This window comes from Empidonax traillii, unplaced genomic scaffold (genome assembly GCF_003031625.1).
Source record: "Empidonax traillii isolate 1590-97213 ecotype Southwest subspecies unplaced genomic scaffold, ASM303162v1 scaffold1127:size221337, whole genome shotgun sequence".
Taxonomy (NCBI): domain Eukaryota; kingdom Metazoa; phylum Chordata; class Aves; order Passeriformes; family Tyrannidae; genus Empidonax; species Empidonax traillii.
Genome location: NW_020956320.1, coordinates 93,955 through 112,259, shown reverse-complemented (window position 1 = coordinate 112,259; position 18,305 = coordinate 93,955). Strand labels below are relative to the sequence as shown.

The 18,305-nt window shown below is 40.1% G+C and overlaps 1 protein-coding gene across 1 annotated transcript; it reads right to left on the bottom strand.

Annotated features, from left to right (window-relative positions):
- Nucleotides 1-351: 351 nt before the first annotated feature.
- LOC114068787 (AN1-type zinc finger protein 5-like) lies at nucleotides 352-17,410 on the bottom strand. Its single transcript, XM_027905159.1, has 5 exons — nucleotides 17,257-17,410; nucleotides 16,745-16,856; nucleotides 15,826-15,923; nucleotides 780-905; nucleotides 352-500 (listed from the first exon to the last, which is right to left on the bottom strand). The coding sequence occupies exons 1-5, from the start codon at nucleotides 17,405-17,407 to the stop codon at nucleotides 352-354; spliced, it is 636 nt and encodes a 211-aa protein (XP_027760960.1). The 5' UTR covers nucleotides 17,408-17,410.
- Between the last annotated feature and the right edge of the window lie 895 nt (nucleotides 17,411-18,305).

Genomic DNA, 18,305 nt, shown 5'->3' with positions numbered 1-18,305 from the left:
TAGTGATATACACCTTGAACAGCTCAAAAGGCAGATCTGCTGCAAACACGAAGTATACATCTGTTTGGCATATGTGAACTAGAGCCTGTCTTCTGTGCATGTGTCTTCCTGTGCAGGTTCTGACCTTCCAATCATATTCTGAGAAGAGCATATGTGTTTTCAAGGGCTGTATCTATCCAATTCTGCCTGTAACAAACACTCAAATATTCTGAAATATCATTAAGGCAGACAAGGCTAAAATTAAAACTTTGGAGAACAAAAGAAAATGGCCATGCATCTGCTCTTTAATGCCTTCCTAGGGTATATTAAAATAAAACAAATAAAAGTCAGTCTTTACACAAGTAGGCTAGTTTATATTCTCTGGATTTTTTCAGCTACCACAACCGGGTTCTCTTTCCTGATTTTTGCTGCAGCTTCTGTTTTGTAATCATATGGACAGTTATGCTTGTCAGAATAACGGTGAAGTCCACAAAATAAGTTTCCACATCGGCAATCAAACCCTGTATAAAGAAAAAAGGAAAAGCAACATCACTAGGAAGCTTTGGACTTATGAAAGCTATAAATTAAGGGCTTAGACATTACAAAAAGGGTATTTGCAGCTACTGTAACAGACTAAGTGAAATGAATATTTTCAAATATCAGTTTTATTAAGGGATCTAACATTATGGATTTTGAAACAGCAAAAAAGAGTTTAATGTCTACAGATTTCAACATATTTAATCTAGTAAGAGGCAACTAATCATATAAATCTATTCAATATTGACATAGTGCTATCATACCCGTAAGGCCAACCTTCTTTCTGCATGTGAAACACCTGTTCCTCTTTGGTTTAGGCAGTTCAGAAGCTTTCTCTTCACTCTGTGAAGTACTAGGTTGAGAAACTGATGGGCTTGGTTGAGTAACAACTGTTAAAGCAAGAAATAAAGGTTATTTTCTTCCTTTTCTTGACTTCACTAGCATGTTTGTATTTATCAACAGTAAATTCCCCTCTACTAAGACCGTGAAGTTTATTGTCTGAAGTACTAAGTAGAATAGGTATTCTATTAACTTTCCTTTTATCTCTATGGAAAATTATCAAGTTTTCCCCACTGTTCCATCATCTAGAAAATATAGTGTCATGGGTTTACTCTGGGCTAATTTTTCTCTCACCCCCCACACAATTGCTATAAGTTGAGAGAAGGTTTATGCAGACAAAAGAGATCTGATTTGGGAGAATAATATTAGGATTTATTACTAGTAAGATAAAAACTAAAGAACTATATATACAATTCTAACCAGGCAAAAGTGCTATGTATTTACAGAAATACCCCTCCCCCCTTGTATCAGTTCAGGAGGAGAAGCAGTCTCTTTTCCATTTCCGGAGCTATAGGTCTTTCAAATAATTTTGCAGCACTCGAAAGTTCTTCTTCTATTATCTCTAGGATGACAGCTCCAATTCGTCGCAGTTGGAACTGTTTCTCTTTCTCTCTCTCTTCTATGTCGACCTCAGGGCTGAGCCTACCCCCTCCTGGGCTAAGACTGGAGGCTGGGGGTTACCCAGGCCCTGTGGGATCTTCCATGGACTGCAAGGGGACACTTGCCTCACCATGGTCTTCCCACAGATACAAGGGGTAATGGCTTTGGAGTCTACCCCTGTTGCTTGTGGGGTCCCTCCTCACGAGACGGTCCTTGATGGACCTCTCTAGCGTGAGTTTACCTTTGGGCAACAGTTCTTCCATTCTCTGCTGTCCCTTAAGGTCACAAATTCGGCTGCACCAGCATGGATCCCTCACTGGGATCACACATCCTACCCGAGCCATCTTGCTCTAGTGTAGATCTCTCTCTCCATGGGCCACAGGTCTCCAGCAGGACTCTGTTTTATCTAGGTCTCCCATGGAGTCACATCTACTTCATGCACTCTGCTTTAGCGTGGGCTACTTCATGAGCTGCACAGGGGGGTTTCCTCTCCCCAACAATCTTCTACAGGTGGCAGGGGTTTTTAGTTTTCAGTCTCTTCCCTGCTGAAGGGAGAGAGAGAGAGAGAGAGAGAGGGGGAGAGAAGGAGTTCCCTCCCCGCTCGGGCTTCTCTCTCCTGCGGCTGCCAGCTTTGACCTTGGAGGTTCCATTATCTCTCTGCCGGAATTCCTTCTGCAGCATGTCTCACCCAGGTTTTTCTCTGAAGTGTTTTTTCCTCTACTCGGTTACAGGAGAGAAGGGGGGCTGGCCCCCCCTTGCCTAGGCCAGACTTGGCCCTGGGGGGGGGGGCAGATGCCTGGGCCCAACAGGGTTGGCTGCTACGCTGGCTCTTCCATTTCCTTCTGCGCAACAGGCTTCTCTTCCATTTTCTTAAATATGTAATTGGCAGAGGCGTTACTAAAACTTTTGATTGGCTTTGCTCCAGAAATTCACCTGGAAAAACTATTTTCAGCCCTAGGGGGGAGGTTGGTTGGTAAACCCACGACATACAGGACACCTAGTGTTATCACCTGTATACACCCATATAGGTCATGTACACACAATATTAAAAGAAATTTGACCCAGTTTAAATTATTCCAAAACAATAACAACATTGTCAAAGTTGTTGAACAGAGAGGATACTTCTGGAAAAGTCAATAGAAACATATTTTAGAAACAAGTGACATTTACAGTAATGGTTTTTTGTCATAGTATCAAGTTATTCTGCCACTATAGTTGCCAAGTCATATGATCTAAAACCTCAAACCGTATAACACCTAACATTCTTGAGCTTCAAACCCGATTCTGTGATACATCAAGCATACTACTACAAACCACATAGCTCAAAAGAGCCCTTGTTTCAGACACTTTTTTTCACTAATTTAAAGAAAAAAACCCATATTTACATTTGATATCAGTATCCTTGTACTATATTCAGCCTGAATGATCAAGCAGTTTGAGTTGAAATGAGTTATTTTTCAGTTGCCTTTGTTATGAACACTTTTGGTCAAATTTGTCACTTTTTACTCAAGTTTATGCAGAATAAAAATGGGTCCTTCTGTGAACTTCTGTGGATCTGTTAGTTTTCTTTGAAAAATTAATTTTTTATCAGTTGTTTTTAAAATCCTTTTAATATTCAAATTAGTGCAGAGGACAGTCAAGGGAGATGTGTTTGTTTACAAACTTTAACACATACAACCCAAGGAGTATGTCCCTGTTCAGTTTTCCTGGACACTCAGTTGTATGATTACATCTATTGTCTTAAAAGATAATGAGCAAGCTATAAAATACACTTCATAATTAACAATTGAGAATATAAGTTTAAAGGACTCACTAATAATCAACTTCATGCATACAAATAGGATTTCTTAGCTGAGATCTTTTTAGATCAGTAAGCATTCCATACTGAAAGTGGATTTTTTTCCAAACATCATGAACCCCTTATAGTTAACTTCTTATTACCTTTACTATTAATACCTGCTCTTATAAGATTTTACTTGTATTATGTTCATATGCCTATTACTACTAACATAAAGCCTCACAGATCCAAGCCCCATTTCACAATTCACTGTAGAAGTTAAGGAGAGTCTCCAGTCAGTAGTTCATATTTCAGATTGTGAACAAGATTCAGTAGTGACAAACTTCCAGAGATAACAAGGAACTTTCAGTGCTCATACCCAAAAAGTCTTAAACAGGAAAACAGTACTTTCTTATGCAATATGATAACTGTAAGTCCTAAGGAACAACTCAAGCTCTTTACTGACTTTATTTTTGAATATTCTACAGATTTTTCTAGAAAGTGTGAAGAGTTCAGCATCAACATTATTTTGCTAATTCTGAGGACAATAATACTATCCAGTCTTGGATATATAATGTTTTTTCTATATTTAAGTATGCTATTAATAAAAAGCAAAGGTATGGCACTACAATCATAACTGCTAGTAATAATTTTCAGAGTAATTTCCACAGCTGTTTTTTTTATTAAACAATTCCTTTGTCTTGACAATTAATATTTTCAAGATGAACAGGTATAACCCTTTGAACTTGACTTTAAACCCCAAGGAAAGTAGTGTTCAGTATCAGATTGTCTAATTCAGAGCCCGTGACCAAAAAAATCAGGTTAAAAGCACTGATGCGACAGTGTAAGCCTGTTGGATATCACAGACCTTAGCTGATAGGCATTAAGAAATTGACTAAACATCTCCCAGTCAAGCAGCATGGTCAAGCTCCTTTTTGATTTATTACCAGTCTGTTTAAAATTAAATGCTAGTTGTAAGCTACGGCAGATGGAAAAAGGGAACCTTCCAGTTCTCTCTCCCATCCCACTCTGGGGGAGTAAGCAAGCGAGCAGCTGTGTGTACTTAGCTGACTACCAGGGTTAAACCACAACAAGCATTTTTGGTGCCCAATGAGGGGCTTGAAGGGTTTGAGATAATGACAGATTTGACTGGAACATGCTAGGTCAAATTTATAGCTGTTAGTGCTGTTTAGCTAGTAATCAGCAGGCTCTTGATCTTGCCATGGGCTCACTTGCCTGACTGTTTATTGAAGTGTACTGCTTGTTAGTGTCTGCTTATCATCTTACTCTGCTGTGTCTGAGAACATTTTGATAATAGCAATGACCATGCATGCACATGGGCTGGCAGATGTCCAGGGCATTGCTGCTGTACTGGACAGGCTGGAATTCTGTATGAGCTCAAGTCAAAGGGATTGTGACCTGTGGATAAGTCCATATGGGAGCAGGACACTGAAGCATCTGTGGCCATGGTTACATCTGTGCCACAGCATGTATGCCTCAGAAGGGATTGTGGCCCAAGAAGTCCACACTGGAGAAGGTACACCTTGAAGCATCTGTGGCTGTGGATAAGTCTATGACAAAGCAGGTACACTCCTGAAGGGACTGTTGCTATAGGTAAGGCCACACTGAAGCAGGTACATCTCTGAAGGGATTGTGGCTGTGGAAGCGGCCATGCGGGAACAGGTGCACCTCAAAGCAACTGTGGCTGTGGATAAGTCTGTGCTGCAGTAGGTATACCCTAAAGAGACTGTGGCTCATAGATAAGGTTCCACTTGAACCAGGCACACTCCTAAGGGACTGCAGTCTGTGAATAAATCCAAGTCAAAGCAGAAGCAAGGTGTATTGGGTCTGGCTGAGTTGGAGTTCATTTCCCCCATAGTAGCCCTCACAGTGCTGTGCTTTGCATTGGTAGTTAGAAGGGTGTTGTTAACACATCAGTGTTTTGGTTACTGCTGAGCACAGCATCAGCACTGCAACATTCCTTCCTCAATTGAGGGCAAGATCCTGGGAGGGGACACAAGTAGGCCAGCTGACCCAAACTGACCAAAGGGATATTCCATACCATATGACGTCAGCTCAGATATAAAAGCTAAGGCACGGAGCAGGAAGGCAGGCATTCATTGTCTCCAATGGCTGCCTGCTGAGAAACCATTACGCGTGCTGAAGCCCTGCTTCTCAGAAGTGGCTGACCATCCCTGCTCATGGGAAGTAGAGAATAAACCATGTTATCTTTTGCTTTGCTTTTGCGTGCACAAGCTTCCACTTTGCTTCTGCTTTAAATAAACTGCCTTATCTCAACCCACAAGTTGTTTTTTCCACCTTACTCTCTCCCCTGTTTGGCTGGGAAGGGGAGTGATAGAGCGGCTGGGTGGGGACCTGGTGTCCAGCCAAGGTCAACTCACCACACAAGGGGAGGAGCTCATTGCAATGTTAAACCCTATGGCCTGGTACAAAGGGACCAAGAGTAACCTGGTATTAGAGTTGCATGTTATAGGACATATTTATAGCCGGAACCACCTGAACCAGTGGAGGTCAAACCTCCCAAGAAGTGGTGCAAGTGCAGCAGTGACCAGATTTGAGCTCACTGAGCCATCAAGACAAAGAGATAGTGTAGTAGATAATTTTGTGTCACAAAACAAAGATTAAAAACAAATCCATCTAAAGGAAAATGTTACCAACTACTACAAATGTATTTCCTCCTCAATATAAACTGGCAAGCGTTCACTGTCACAACTAGCAACATGGGAACTAGAAAGCAATGATAATCCTAAGTGCAAAGGTCCATTTCCCAAAACAGCTGCCTAACAGGATCCTCCCCCCACAACTAAAACACATTCCAAAAAAGAAAATCTGGTAACATGCAGAAACGGGCAACTAAAAGGTCCCCAAGACAAGGAGATGGCACAGGTTCCCCTAAATCAGAATTAAAGTGTTCAAATTTATTACTCTACACAGATAACATCTGCAAAAAGGAGGCATTCACCCACTTTTATGCCAGCAGTTAGATCTAATAATGAGTTTTAATAATGAAGTCTTCAAAGTTGCTTCTGATTAACAGGTAGAACAGGGACAACACCCTTTAACTAAAGTTCACACATAAAAACAACCCCCCATTTTTCATCAAACTGTGTCTCAAATATAAGTTTTAGTTGTTCCGACATAACATTAGTAGTAAAATTCATCAGATGGTATCCTGCCAACTGCTTGTCACAAAATACTCCCCCTAATATACATGAAATAAATTTTATGCCAGAAATCATACTGTGTTAATCATCAGGCAAAAGTACTCAAAGTGATTGCCATATGACTCCCAAGGAATAAATCACTAGATAAAAGTTGAAACGATGGTAGAAAAATGGTTGTTGCTATCACCTGTAGACCTACCTCCTCAGTACCAATAACCCTATTCATATGGAGCAAAGTCTTTTATCACCAGAATATGTTTTATTGCCTTAACAGAGATCCTGTTGGCATGTAGTCCTCTGTTCAGCAGCATGGTTATTTCTCTTGCCAACCACCAACTCAGGTTACCAAATGAGGTTTGTTTCCCTTCAATTTTATGAGACCAGCTCTCCTGCAACAAGGTTGAAGAACTTGGGAGTAAAATGAAGTTCCAGAAATTGACACGATTAAAAAATTTTATTAATAAGTAATACAACAATAAATTAACCACAGGCATTGTAAAATGCACTATCATCAGGAACAACAAAACAGGCACAAGGGATGCCATTCAGAGGGACCAGGACAAGCTCAAGAAGGGGGCCCATGTGAATCTCATGAGGTTCAACAAGGCAAAGTGCAAGGTTCCACATCTGGGTCAGGAAAACCCCCAATATCAATACAGGCTGGGGGATGCAGGGATTGAGAGCAGCCATGTAGAGGACTTTGGGGTACTGGTGGATGAAAACCCAGGTGGCAAAGGCAGGGACCGAGAGAACAAATAACCATCCACTGTAGGAGAAGATCAGGTTTGAAACCATCTAAGGAAACTGCAGGTGCACAAGTCCATGGGACTTAATGAGATGCATGCACAGATCCTGAGGAAACTAGTGGATGAAGTGACTAAACCACTATCCATCATATCTGAGAAGTCATGGCAGTCCAGTAAAGTTCCCACTAACTGGAAAAGGGGAAACATAACCCCCATTATTAAAAATGGAAATAAGGAAGACCCAGGAAACTACAGGCAGGTCAGTCTCACCTCAGTGCCTTGCATGACCGTGAAGCAGATCCTCCTGGAAGCTATGCCTAGGTACATGGGAAATAAGGAGGTGATTGTCAACAGCCAACATGGTTCCACTAGAGGCAAATTGTGCCTGACAAATTTGGTGGTCTTCTATGACAAAGTAACAGGATTGGGAAATATGGGAAAAGTGACAGAAATCATTTACTTAGACTCATGAAAAGCATTTGGTACCACCCCACACAACATCCTTGTCTCTAAAGAGGAGAGACACAGATTTGACAGATTGACCACTTGGTGGATAGGCAATTGGCTGGACGGTCGCAGTCAAATGCTAGATGTCCAAGCAGAGACCAGTACCAACTGGCATTCCTCAGGGGTCCCTATCAGGACCAGAGCTGTTTAACATTCTTGTCAGCAACACAGACAATGGGATTGAGTAAATTAGCCAATGAAATCAAGTTGTGTGTTGCTGTCAAAGTGCTGAAGGGAAGGGACCTGGACAGGCTTGAGAGGCAGGCCCATTCAAACCTCATGAAGTTTAACAAGGTCAAGTGCAAGGTCCTGCACCTGGTTCAAGGTAATCCTAAGCATAAACACAGACTGGTCAGAGAACAGATTGAGAGCAGTCCTGGGGAGAAGGACTTGAGGGTGTTGGTGGATGAGACCATTGACATGATCCAGCAACACGCACTTGCATCCCAGAAAGTCAGCCGTATCCTGGGCTGCTTCAAAAGAAACATGATCAGCAGGTCAAGGGAGGTGATTCCCCCCCTCTACTCCACCCATAAGACAGCACCTAGAGAACTGCATCCAGCTCTGGGGCCCCAAGCATAAGACATGGACCTGCTGGAACAAGCCACTGAGAGGGTTAGAGGGTTGGAGCACCTCTCCTATGAAGATAGGCTGAGAGAGTTGGGACTGTTTAGCCTGGAGAAGACTATGGGAAGACCTTATAGCAGCCTTCCAGTACCTAAAAAGGGCCTAAAGGAAGGCTTGAGAGGGCCTTTTTACAAGGGCATGGAGTGATACAACACAGGATAGTGACCTTAAACTGACAGAAGGCAGGTTTAGATTAGATATTAGGAAGAAATTCTTTACTGTGAGGGTGGTGAGACAGTGGAACAGGTTGGCCAGAGAAGCTGTAGATGCTCCATTCCTGGAAGTGTTTAAGGCCAGGCTGGACAGGGCTTTGAGCAACCTGGTCTAGTGAAAAGTGTCTCTGCCCATGGAACTAAATGATCTTTAAGGTCCCTTCCAATCCAAACAATTCTACAGTTCTATTATCATAAATCTGCTAGGATAAGGAACCAGTACAAGAAGTGCCTGAAAAATAAAAAGACAAACAACCCCCCCACAAATACAAGTGTTGCACCGTATATTTGGGAACATTTACTTCTCTCAGTCTGAAAGTAAGATGCATCTTCAAAGCAGACAGAGGAAGAACAGCAAGATTACTAATGATTAGAAGTAAGCCCCAAGACACAGCTGTTCAACCTACACAAAGAAATGCCCTACAAATAGGAAGAATAATGCTACTCTGACCCCAAAGTATTAAACCCACAGTGACTCTGAGACTTCTGAAAAAGTAATAAACACTGCACCAACAATGAGCAAGAAATTGGGAAAACAAAGGATAATGTGAGCCTGATACTAAATGGAGGAGGGACTCTGGCAACAGAGAACACATAAGATAGAAGTACTGAACACCTTCTTTGCATCCGTCTTCACTGATTAGACCAGCCCTCAGGGATCTCTGACCCAGGAGACCAGGGTAAAGGAATGTCAGAAGGAAGACCTTCCCTTGGTCAAGGAGGATTGGGTTAGAGAACACCTAAACAAACTTGATATCCACAAGTCCATGGGCCCTGATGGGATGCATCCCTGAGTGCTGAGGGAGCTGGCAGACACCATAGCAAGGTTGCTCACAATAGTCTTTGAAAGGTCTTGGTGATCAGGAGAGGTGCCTGAGAACTGGAAGACAGCAAATGTCACCCTAGTCTTCAAAAAGGGCAAGAAAGACCCAAGGAACTACAGGCCAGTCAGCCTCACCTCAATCTCTGGAAAGGTGATAGAGCACCTCATTTTGAAGGCAATCTCTATCCAGAGGACAAGAAGGTGATCAAGAGCAGTCAACATGGATTCACTAAAGGTAAATCATGCTTGACCAATCTGATTGCCTTCTATGAGACAACTACCTGGATGGATAAAGGGAGAGCAGTGGATATTGTCTACCTAGACTTCAGCAAGGCTTTCAATGCCATCTCTCACAAGATTCTCATAGGCAAACTCAGGAAGCATGGACTGGATGAGTGGATGGTGAGGTGGACTGAGAACTGGCTGAACAGCAGATCCCAGAGATTAGTGATCAGTGGCACAGGGTCTAATTGGAGGCCTATTCTCCTGGTGGTATTCCCCGAGGTTCTATACTGGGCCCAATATTGTTTAACTTGTTCATCAATGACTTGGATGAAGGGGCAGAGTGCCTCCTCAGCAAGTTTGTTGATGACATGAAGCTGTGAGAAGCGGCTGATACCCCAGAGTGCTGTGCAGCCCTTCAGAAAGACCTCAACAGGTTGGAGAGACACATAGAGAAGAACCTTCTGAAAATCAACAAGGGCAAATGCAGGGTCCTGCACCTGGGCAAAAATAACCCCATGCACCAGTACAGGCTAGGTGTGACCTGCTGGAAAGCAGCTCTGGGGAAAAGGATCTGGGGGTCCTGGTGAACAACAAGCTGTCCATGAGCCAGCAGTGTGCCCTTGTGGCGAAGAAGACCAATAGTGTCCTGAGGTGCATTAGAAAAAGCATTGCCAGCAGGTCAAGGGAGGTGATCCTGCCCCTCTGCTCAGCCTTGGTGAGGCCACATCTGGAGTGTTGTGTCCAGTTCTGGACAACAGGCAAAAACTGATGCACAGGAAGTTCCATGTGAACATGAGCAAGAACTTCTTTACTGTACAGATGATCAAGCACTGGAACATACTACCCCGAGAGGTTGTAGAATCTCCCTTACTGGAGATATTCAAGAACAGTCTGGACATAATCTTGTGTAATGTGCTCTAGGATGACCCTACATGAGTGGGGAGGTCAAACCAGATGGCCAAGTATGGTCCCTTCAACCTAACGCATTCTGTGGTTCTGTAACTAGACTTTCAAAACTGACAGTGATTTTCCTTACACAAACCAATACAGCTGGAACAATTCATAAAGGACTGTTATCCTATGTGAGGGACCCATACTGGAGCAGGTAAAAAATGCAAGGAGGAAGGAATAGCAGTTGTGAACTGACTGCAACCCTCCATTCCTCCTGCAGCACTCAGAATATAGAGGGAGGAGGTAGAAGAATCTGGAAGTGAAGCTGGATCTGAGAAGAAAGGGGTGAAAGGAAGGCAATTTTAGTTTTATCTTTGTTTCTTACCATCATGCTTTATTTTTGTAAGTGACGATAAAATAAATTCAGAAAGGGCTACCAAAGTAATAACAAGGTTTTAGAAGCTTCCTCGATACCCAGACAAATTAGCTAAAATAGACCCCTATCAGTGTAACAAAATGCTTGACTTCCACAGTAATAGGAAGCAGTAAGCATGCCAGTGAAGAGTGAAATGCTTGAGAGCATTAAAAAAGAGTTTTAAGCATTCTAACTACTTTCACATGAATGTAATCCCCAACTCCTACCATGGAAGACCTGAAAAAAATGAAATAGAAGAAGGAATAAAAATAATAGAGAGCACTCAAAAATCTTCAGAAAAACATACTGCACTTCTGCAGCACCAGAATTGAAGATTATACTACAAATTACCAAATTCTTGTGCTGCACATTAACATAACTGACTTGTATATAAAGTTTGAGTCAATGAAAATGAGACTGACAGTATTTATTATGCTTTATCAAGCTTGAGAATAAATATTTTGTTATTCAGAAACTGCAACTGCTATGCTGACCTAGGTGTCCATGATAAAAAGCTAAACTGTATATTCAATTTGATGCCAACGAACTGGGATAAAACTATTCTGCAGCACATAACTAATCTCTCACATGTTTAATAGACACACTGAATATTTTTACTCTTACATCAATATAACAGATACCCCTGTTTAAGTACCACACTGAAATGTGGTTTAGACTGGCTGCCATCAAGGTTTAATGCCTGTTGCAAATCTCTCAGAAAGATACAATAGCATGGTATTGGCAACAAGCACAAGACCAGCAGTTTGGTCCTCAATCTTATTTTTCAAGATAGACAGGTTCAAGACTTCAAAGAGATTATTAGCTCCATTTCAGAATTGTTTCAACTGGGGGCTTCTACTCAAGCTACAGCAGACATGGGAAATGGGAAGATAATTTTGAACACAAGACAAAATTGACATATCTGATGATTTTATTGACAGCCACAAAGGAACTGTCTACATTTAAATACTATAGCCATGTTCAAAAACAAATCAGAATCAGATATTAAAACAAGAGGCAAACAATATAATTTATGATCTTGAACATTCAATATCTCATAAGATATTCAGCATATTACTCAGAATATTATCTGCAACACACTGTATATTTCATAGCTACTGGTTTTATCTATAACACAAGTGAGGGCAACCCATAACACAGGGTCTCAACCCACATGTAGGACAGCTGTGGTGTTGGACACTAAAATAACTCATCATATTGGCTTGGTACAGAGCCAAAAGACAAGTGAGCTAATCATCATTTCATTATATGGCAACTTTCAGGAATGGAAAGGGTAACCTACAACATGGATGGAATAAGACTGTAAGTTAATGTTTGTGGAAGATTTTTTAACACTTATTTTACACAAGACCATATGCATTTCAAGTTCCAGTTCACCTTCTTCATAGGCAACACTACTGCACATCCGTAGTTTCAGAGTAATACCTCACCACATTGCTCTGCAAAAAAAAGTTATTACTGGGTTCAGAAAAATAAAGATTTTGATATGCATGCTAGACTAATTAAATCTGGAAACACTAACAGCCCTGAGAGGAGATTCATTCAGAAAAGTAGTGACCCACAAAAGCCCAAAAATGCTAGAAATACACTATGACTTGATATAATAGGATTATTTAAACATACTTGTTTTCACAACAGTTTGGTTTTAGTGCTCAATATGTAAGTCAGCTCTCTTGTATGGATCTTTTATTGCCACTTAAAAATCTGTTTAAACAAAACAAGTTTCTTCAAGGCCTCTACTATGCCTCATCAACCTGGTAATGGTATTGCTCTGATGCAATAATCAACATAAGGGAAATAAAGAAATTAGATAAATTTTTTGGCATTTAATTCCTAGAAGTTAGAAAGGAAAAAAAAACCACAAATACAAACAATAGCAAGTACTTCAGGTATATTCTGCCTTTGGTCAAGACTGAACCAAAATTAAATCCTTAATTAAGTGCAGAAGCAGATCAAAAGCCTATAAAATGCATGATATAACTAATGCTCAATTATTAATTGGAGTTTTGATATAAAGGCATTTATATTTCATTGACTTCTATACAGTTCATCAGATAAGCAACTGAACACATGCCACAATTCAATTACAAAACTACAACAAGCAAGAAAGTTGAACTAAGAAATTACAAGTTATAACAAAATATAGCATGTTAGACATCTAAATTACAACCAACTAGGCCAGTTACATCTGTCATGCCTTTCTTCCTTCAAATGCTAAGATATGATTCACTGCCTTCAGGCCTGATTTGTTCTGAATGAGAATCCAGGTTACAACCCCAACCTGGGAAAAACAAAAGAAAATACAAGCCTGTTAAGCTTAATTTTTGTCAACTTCAGAACCCTCTGGTATCAGATGCTTAAAATCCAAACAGCAAGAGTGTATACTTTCATTCCACAGAATTGAAGACAATTGTGCAGACCTAACTATTTAGAACTTTGACTTGCAGAATAAAATGAGCCTTCATAATGCTTAAGAAAAACAAAAAAACCACAAAACCTACTTTGCTTCAACGATACATCATTTGTTCCAGACCTACAATCTGATAGACAGTTATGAAATTGAATTGCCAGGGTGAGACTACAGATAAAACTAAAGTATTTTAATTAGCAACATCATGATAGGCATTATCTTGGAGAATTACATCTCATAGAAAGTATTAGCTTTGTTTTATGAGGTGACATTAATTATCTACTATTGTTTCAGCTCCTCCTGAAGAGAGATCAATGTATATTGGATGCTGCAGAAAAAGAGAATGGAAAAAAACCTAACTAATCCAAACAGAATAAGGATTTATAAAAAGTTGAGGTCAGCTTTTTTTGACTGCAAGACACTTACAGGATTGATGTACTAGTAAATACACTACATGTTTGCTATATTTGAATGTCTGATAAAACCTTTGTAATTTAAAAACAGTATACAAAGACACTATTCTGTGCTGTCTAAAATCTGCCCCAAACTTGATGAATTTCAGCTTTTAGATCAGCTGAAGACTGTTTCACAAATTTAAGGATACATACTAAAGAAGACAATTTTTTTATAGAAGGTTTTTTTCCTAAACATTCAAAATCCATAGTAGTTTTCCCCATGATCTCTACACAAACTTTAACAACCTTTGACTGGTTTCAACTCTGAGTTTCAAGCTGCAAGATTATCTTGACTTGCTTTTAGGGATTCCCCCCCCTCCCCATTCTAATCGATAGAGTGCTGTGTGACACTACCATTTAGTTGTCTTATGAGAAAATGGATATTTAGTCAACAGAAATAGAAGACTGCCCTTTACAGTTGGCAAAGTGACAAAACCCTATTGGCAGTTTCTATTAGACAAAATTCAGATATTACTTGAGCACTGCTATGTTTTTCTTTCCTACCTGTCACTTTTTCAGGTAGCAATTCCTAACAAGACAATATGGGTTTATAAATATTGTAACAAAGTATAAATTTATAAGTTACATACTGTTGCAATGGATCTACAGTATATAAGAAACAACATTAAAAACTTCTGGTTTTAAGTGAACGTTTCCAAAATGGCTTTTTGTAGTTTTTTGCTAACTCACTTTCTTCTTTCCAAAGTCCCCCGCGTTATCTCTGTTCAGCAATGACCTAAGGAGATATCTGGAAGTTTTCTAATTGGCTTTTATCTACTCCTTTCTATTGGTTGTTAACCCTTTCTTGTTATTGGTGGTTCTGCAAGACCCCCTAAACTTTTATTTGGTTATTCTGTAATCCCCCCCAAACCTATATATATCCCTACCCACACAATAAATCTCTCTTGCTCGCTCCTCTGCTGGTCTCTGTTGTGAGTCTTGTTGGGCTCCATGGGGACCATGTAGTGGGAGGCAGAGGGGGAGCATTTTCCCCTCCAGGTAATGGGCTAAAAACCCCAGGCCCTGGAGCCCCCTTTTCCCTTTCCCAATCCACCGTCGCAACACACAATAACTCTCTTCAGATAGCACAAGTTACAAGAAGTTGAAACATGTAAAAATCTCCTTAGTCCATATATAACAAAAAAAAAAAATAGTAAAAGCAATTGTAATTTAGTTCATGTCACATTTTTAACTTAATATGACTTAATTAAAATAGTAAAAACTATGTACAAACACTGAGCAATAAACTATCAGCTGTAACAGCAGTCTTATTGATAAATATGCATCTATACAGTGTTGAGTGGTACCTTCAGGAATTTTCAACACAAAACAAGTAATTTTATCTTCAGTTGTAGCAAACAGATTTTCCTATTAAAAATCAGCTTTTAATGTTTTAAGACTGTTTCAGAATTATTAAAATTAACAAGTATCAATACCTATAGATATCAAACAAGTACATTAAGATACCAATTTGAATATACTGCTATATAATAAACATGAATATACTCACTTTTTTAAACTGAACATTCTTACTAAGCAATTAGTGCCATAAGTATTCTATATCCACAGAACAGCATTTCAGTTATATCTACTGCAGATATCTTTAGCAGTCTTCATTAGTATTTTAAATCAAGTATTTCCTTATTCCCTTTTGCCCCACTCTCATCCTTCTGTAGAATAGAATTTAAGAATTCTGTTCTTCAAATGCAATAAAACCATTTTGATCATCACAAGTCAGCAGAAACTGTACTGCTAAACTTTATAAAGAAATTAACACTGACTTCAAAATTGAACATCTTGAGCCCAGATACAATTTAAGTGTCTTTCTTTTAAAAATGAAGGGTTGATAGCAAAAATGCTCCTCAAGTGTCAAAAGTTATGTACTAAAATTGAACACATCTGAAAACTATATTCTGGCACTAGTAATTCTTCTTGATTCTGAGGGTATTAATACTCAAGAAGCATTCATAATTAACAGTTCCTCAAGACAATCACCACAAAGAAATATGCCTACTTGAAAGTAAATAGTCAGCTTCTGTTAAGTCAGTTGTATCCAGTATTACTCTGCAAACATACCTGGCTCAATCTCTGTTTTTGGTGATACTTTCTCCTCTCTTGAAATGCTCATTTCTGTCATTTGCTGCATTACAGGCAAAGCGGCAACAAGCACATTTCTGTTTACATACAGTGAAATGGGTGATTACATTAGTTTGGAGTACATAATAAGAGCTTTAACTGTCAAAATCCATCAAACTACCCAATTAGTTATTATTGATACATGTTCTCATGTTCCTGACCTGTACTTTGATCTCTCTTCCCTAGAAGAGACTAGGCAAACTATAGCAAATATTTCCCCAGATAAATCAGAAATGTCCTTGTAAATGCAGTAGTCCAACACCAAGCACTATTTAGTTCTCATTTATAAAGATTCACAAAGCACTGTAAGGTGCACTGTCACTTTTTTCTCTGCAGAAACTCTCTGTAATAGGGCAATTTTACTGCAATGTTACTTTAACTTGCTATATACTCAGTTCATTCAAACCTCAAATAATTACCTCTATCTGGGGAAGGGTCTAAAAATCAAGTCTCATGAGGAGCAGCTGAGGGAACTGGGGTTGTTTCACCTGGAAAAAAAGGAGGCTCAGGGGAGAGCCTTACTGCTCTCTACAGCTACCTGAAAGGAGGTTGTAGTGAGGTGGGAGTCAGTCTCTTCTCCCAAGTAAGAATTGATAGGACGAGGAAATGGCCTCAACTTGTGCCAGGGGAGGTTTACATTGGATATTAGAAAAAAAATTTTTCACCAAAAGGGTTTTTAAGCATTGGAACAGGCCGCCCAGGGCAGTGGTTGAGTCACTGTCCCTGGAGGGATTTAGAAGACTGTGTAGACATGGCATTTAGGGACGTGGTTTGGTGGTAGACTTGGCAGTGTTAGGTTTATGATTGGACTCAATTATATTAATGGCCTTTTCCAACCTAAATGATTCTATAGTCTTACCTTGATTTTCCAGATGTGCTACTAGCAGTACCTTCACACTTGCTTAAGCTACCATCTGCTCTCTGTACAGATGCAGAGTCTGAGGTAGGACTGTTTGAACCACTAGCTGCCCCTATATAACAGAAATTTGAGAAGTTAATTATAAGCAAAGTATAGAATACAAGTTAGTCAAGTAGTTCTGAATACAGTTATGAACCATTTCCAATCATTCCTCATTCTACTGCATCTTCTTAATTAAAGATGGACTATGTTGTCAATGACCAAAACACAAGGATTGTATAAGAAGACAATTGTAGCAGTGGATAAGTAGAAATCCAAATTATGGTTCAACACCAAGTGGGCCACAATAAATTACACAAAAAAGCATTTTTATTGTGATTTAAAGTATTATACCCTTTGATATTCATAGTTTTAGTATGCAGCAATCAGATCTCCTGAAATACATTTTGTGATTCCTCTCATCACCTATACATTTTCCAGACACACACACAAAAAACGTCTCAAACCTTTACCCATTGGGCTGATTCTACCACTATTCTGCTGTCGCTGAAGATGTTCTTTGTAGCAAACAGAACACATGCCATTTGTTCTAGGATTTCCATAAAATCCACATCCTGTACTACACAGCATGGGCCCTGGAGTCTGGTTTGTCTCTTGAGCCATTTCAATGCTGTAAATAAAACCAAGAACTGCATTAAGAACTGGCATTTCACCAAAATCAATTACAGGGTTATAGAATTAAAGTAGGTCTGCTTACCTTGCCCACAAAAAGTGATATCAGCATTTTTAAAGATGGCTATATGGATGTTAATATATAATTCAATACTTCAATTGTATTGATAAGTAACATTGTCAGGAACATCTAAGAGAGGTAAAAAACATTGTCATAGTTTAGTGGGTTAACCTTGGCTGGATGCCAGGTGCTCATCAAGCTGTTTTATCACTCCCCCTCCTCAACTGGACAGGTGGAGAAAAAGACAATGAAAGGCTCATGGGTCAAGATAAGGACAGGGGAGATCATTCATCAATTACCATCATGAACAAAACAGACTCAACTTGGTAAAAAATAATTCAATTTATTACCAATCGAATCAGAGTAAGATGAGAAAACAAAAGCAAATCTTAAAACACCTTCCCCCCCCCCCCTTCTTCCTGGGCTAAACTCCACTCGTGATTTTTCTATTCCCCCACCCCTCCACCCCCCAGTGGCACAGGGAATGGGGGTTGTGGTCAGATCATTACACATCTCTGTTGTTCCCTCCTCCTCACATTCCCTGCTCCAGTGTGGGGTCCCTCCCACAGGAGACAGTCTTCCACAAATGTCTCCAACATGGGTCCTTTTCTACATGCTGCAGTTCTTCACAAACTGCTTCACTGTGGGTCCCTTCCATCTTTTCTTTCCATGGGGTATATTCCTTCAGGAACAGACTGCTCCAGCATGGCTCCTTCACAGGATCACAAGTCCTGCCAGCAAACCTGCACCAGCATGGGCTTCCCTCAGGATTACAGCCCCTGCTCCAGCACCTGCGATACCTCCCTCCCCAATCTTGGTGTTTGCAGA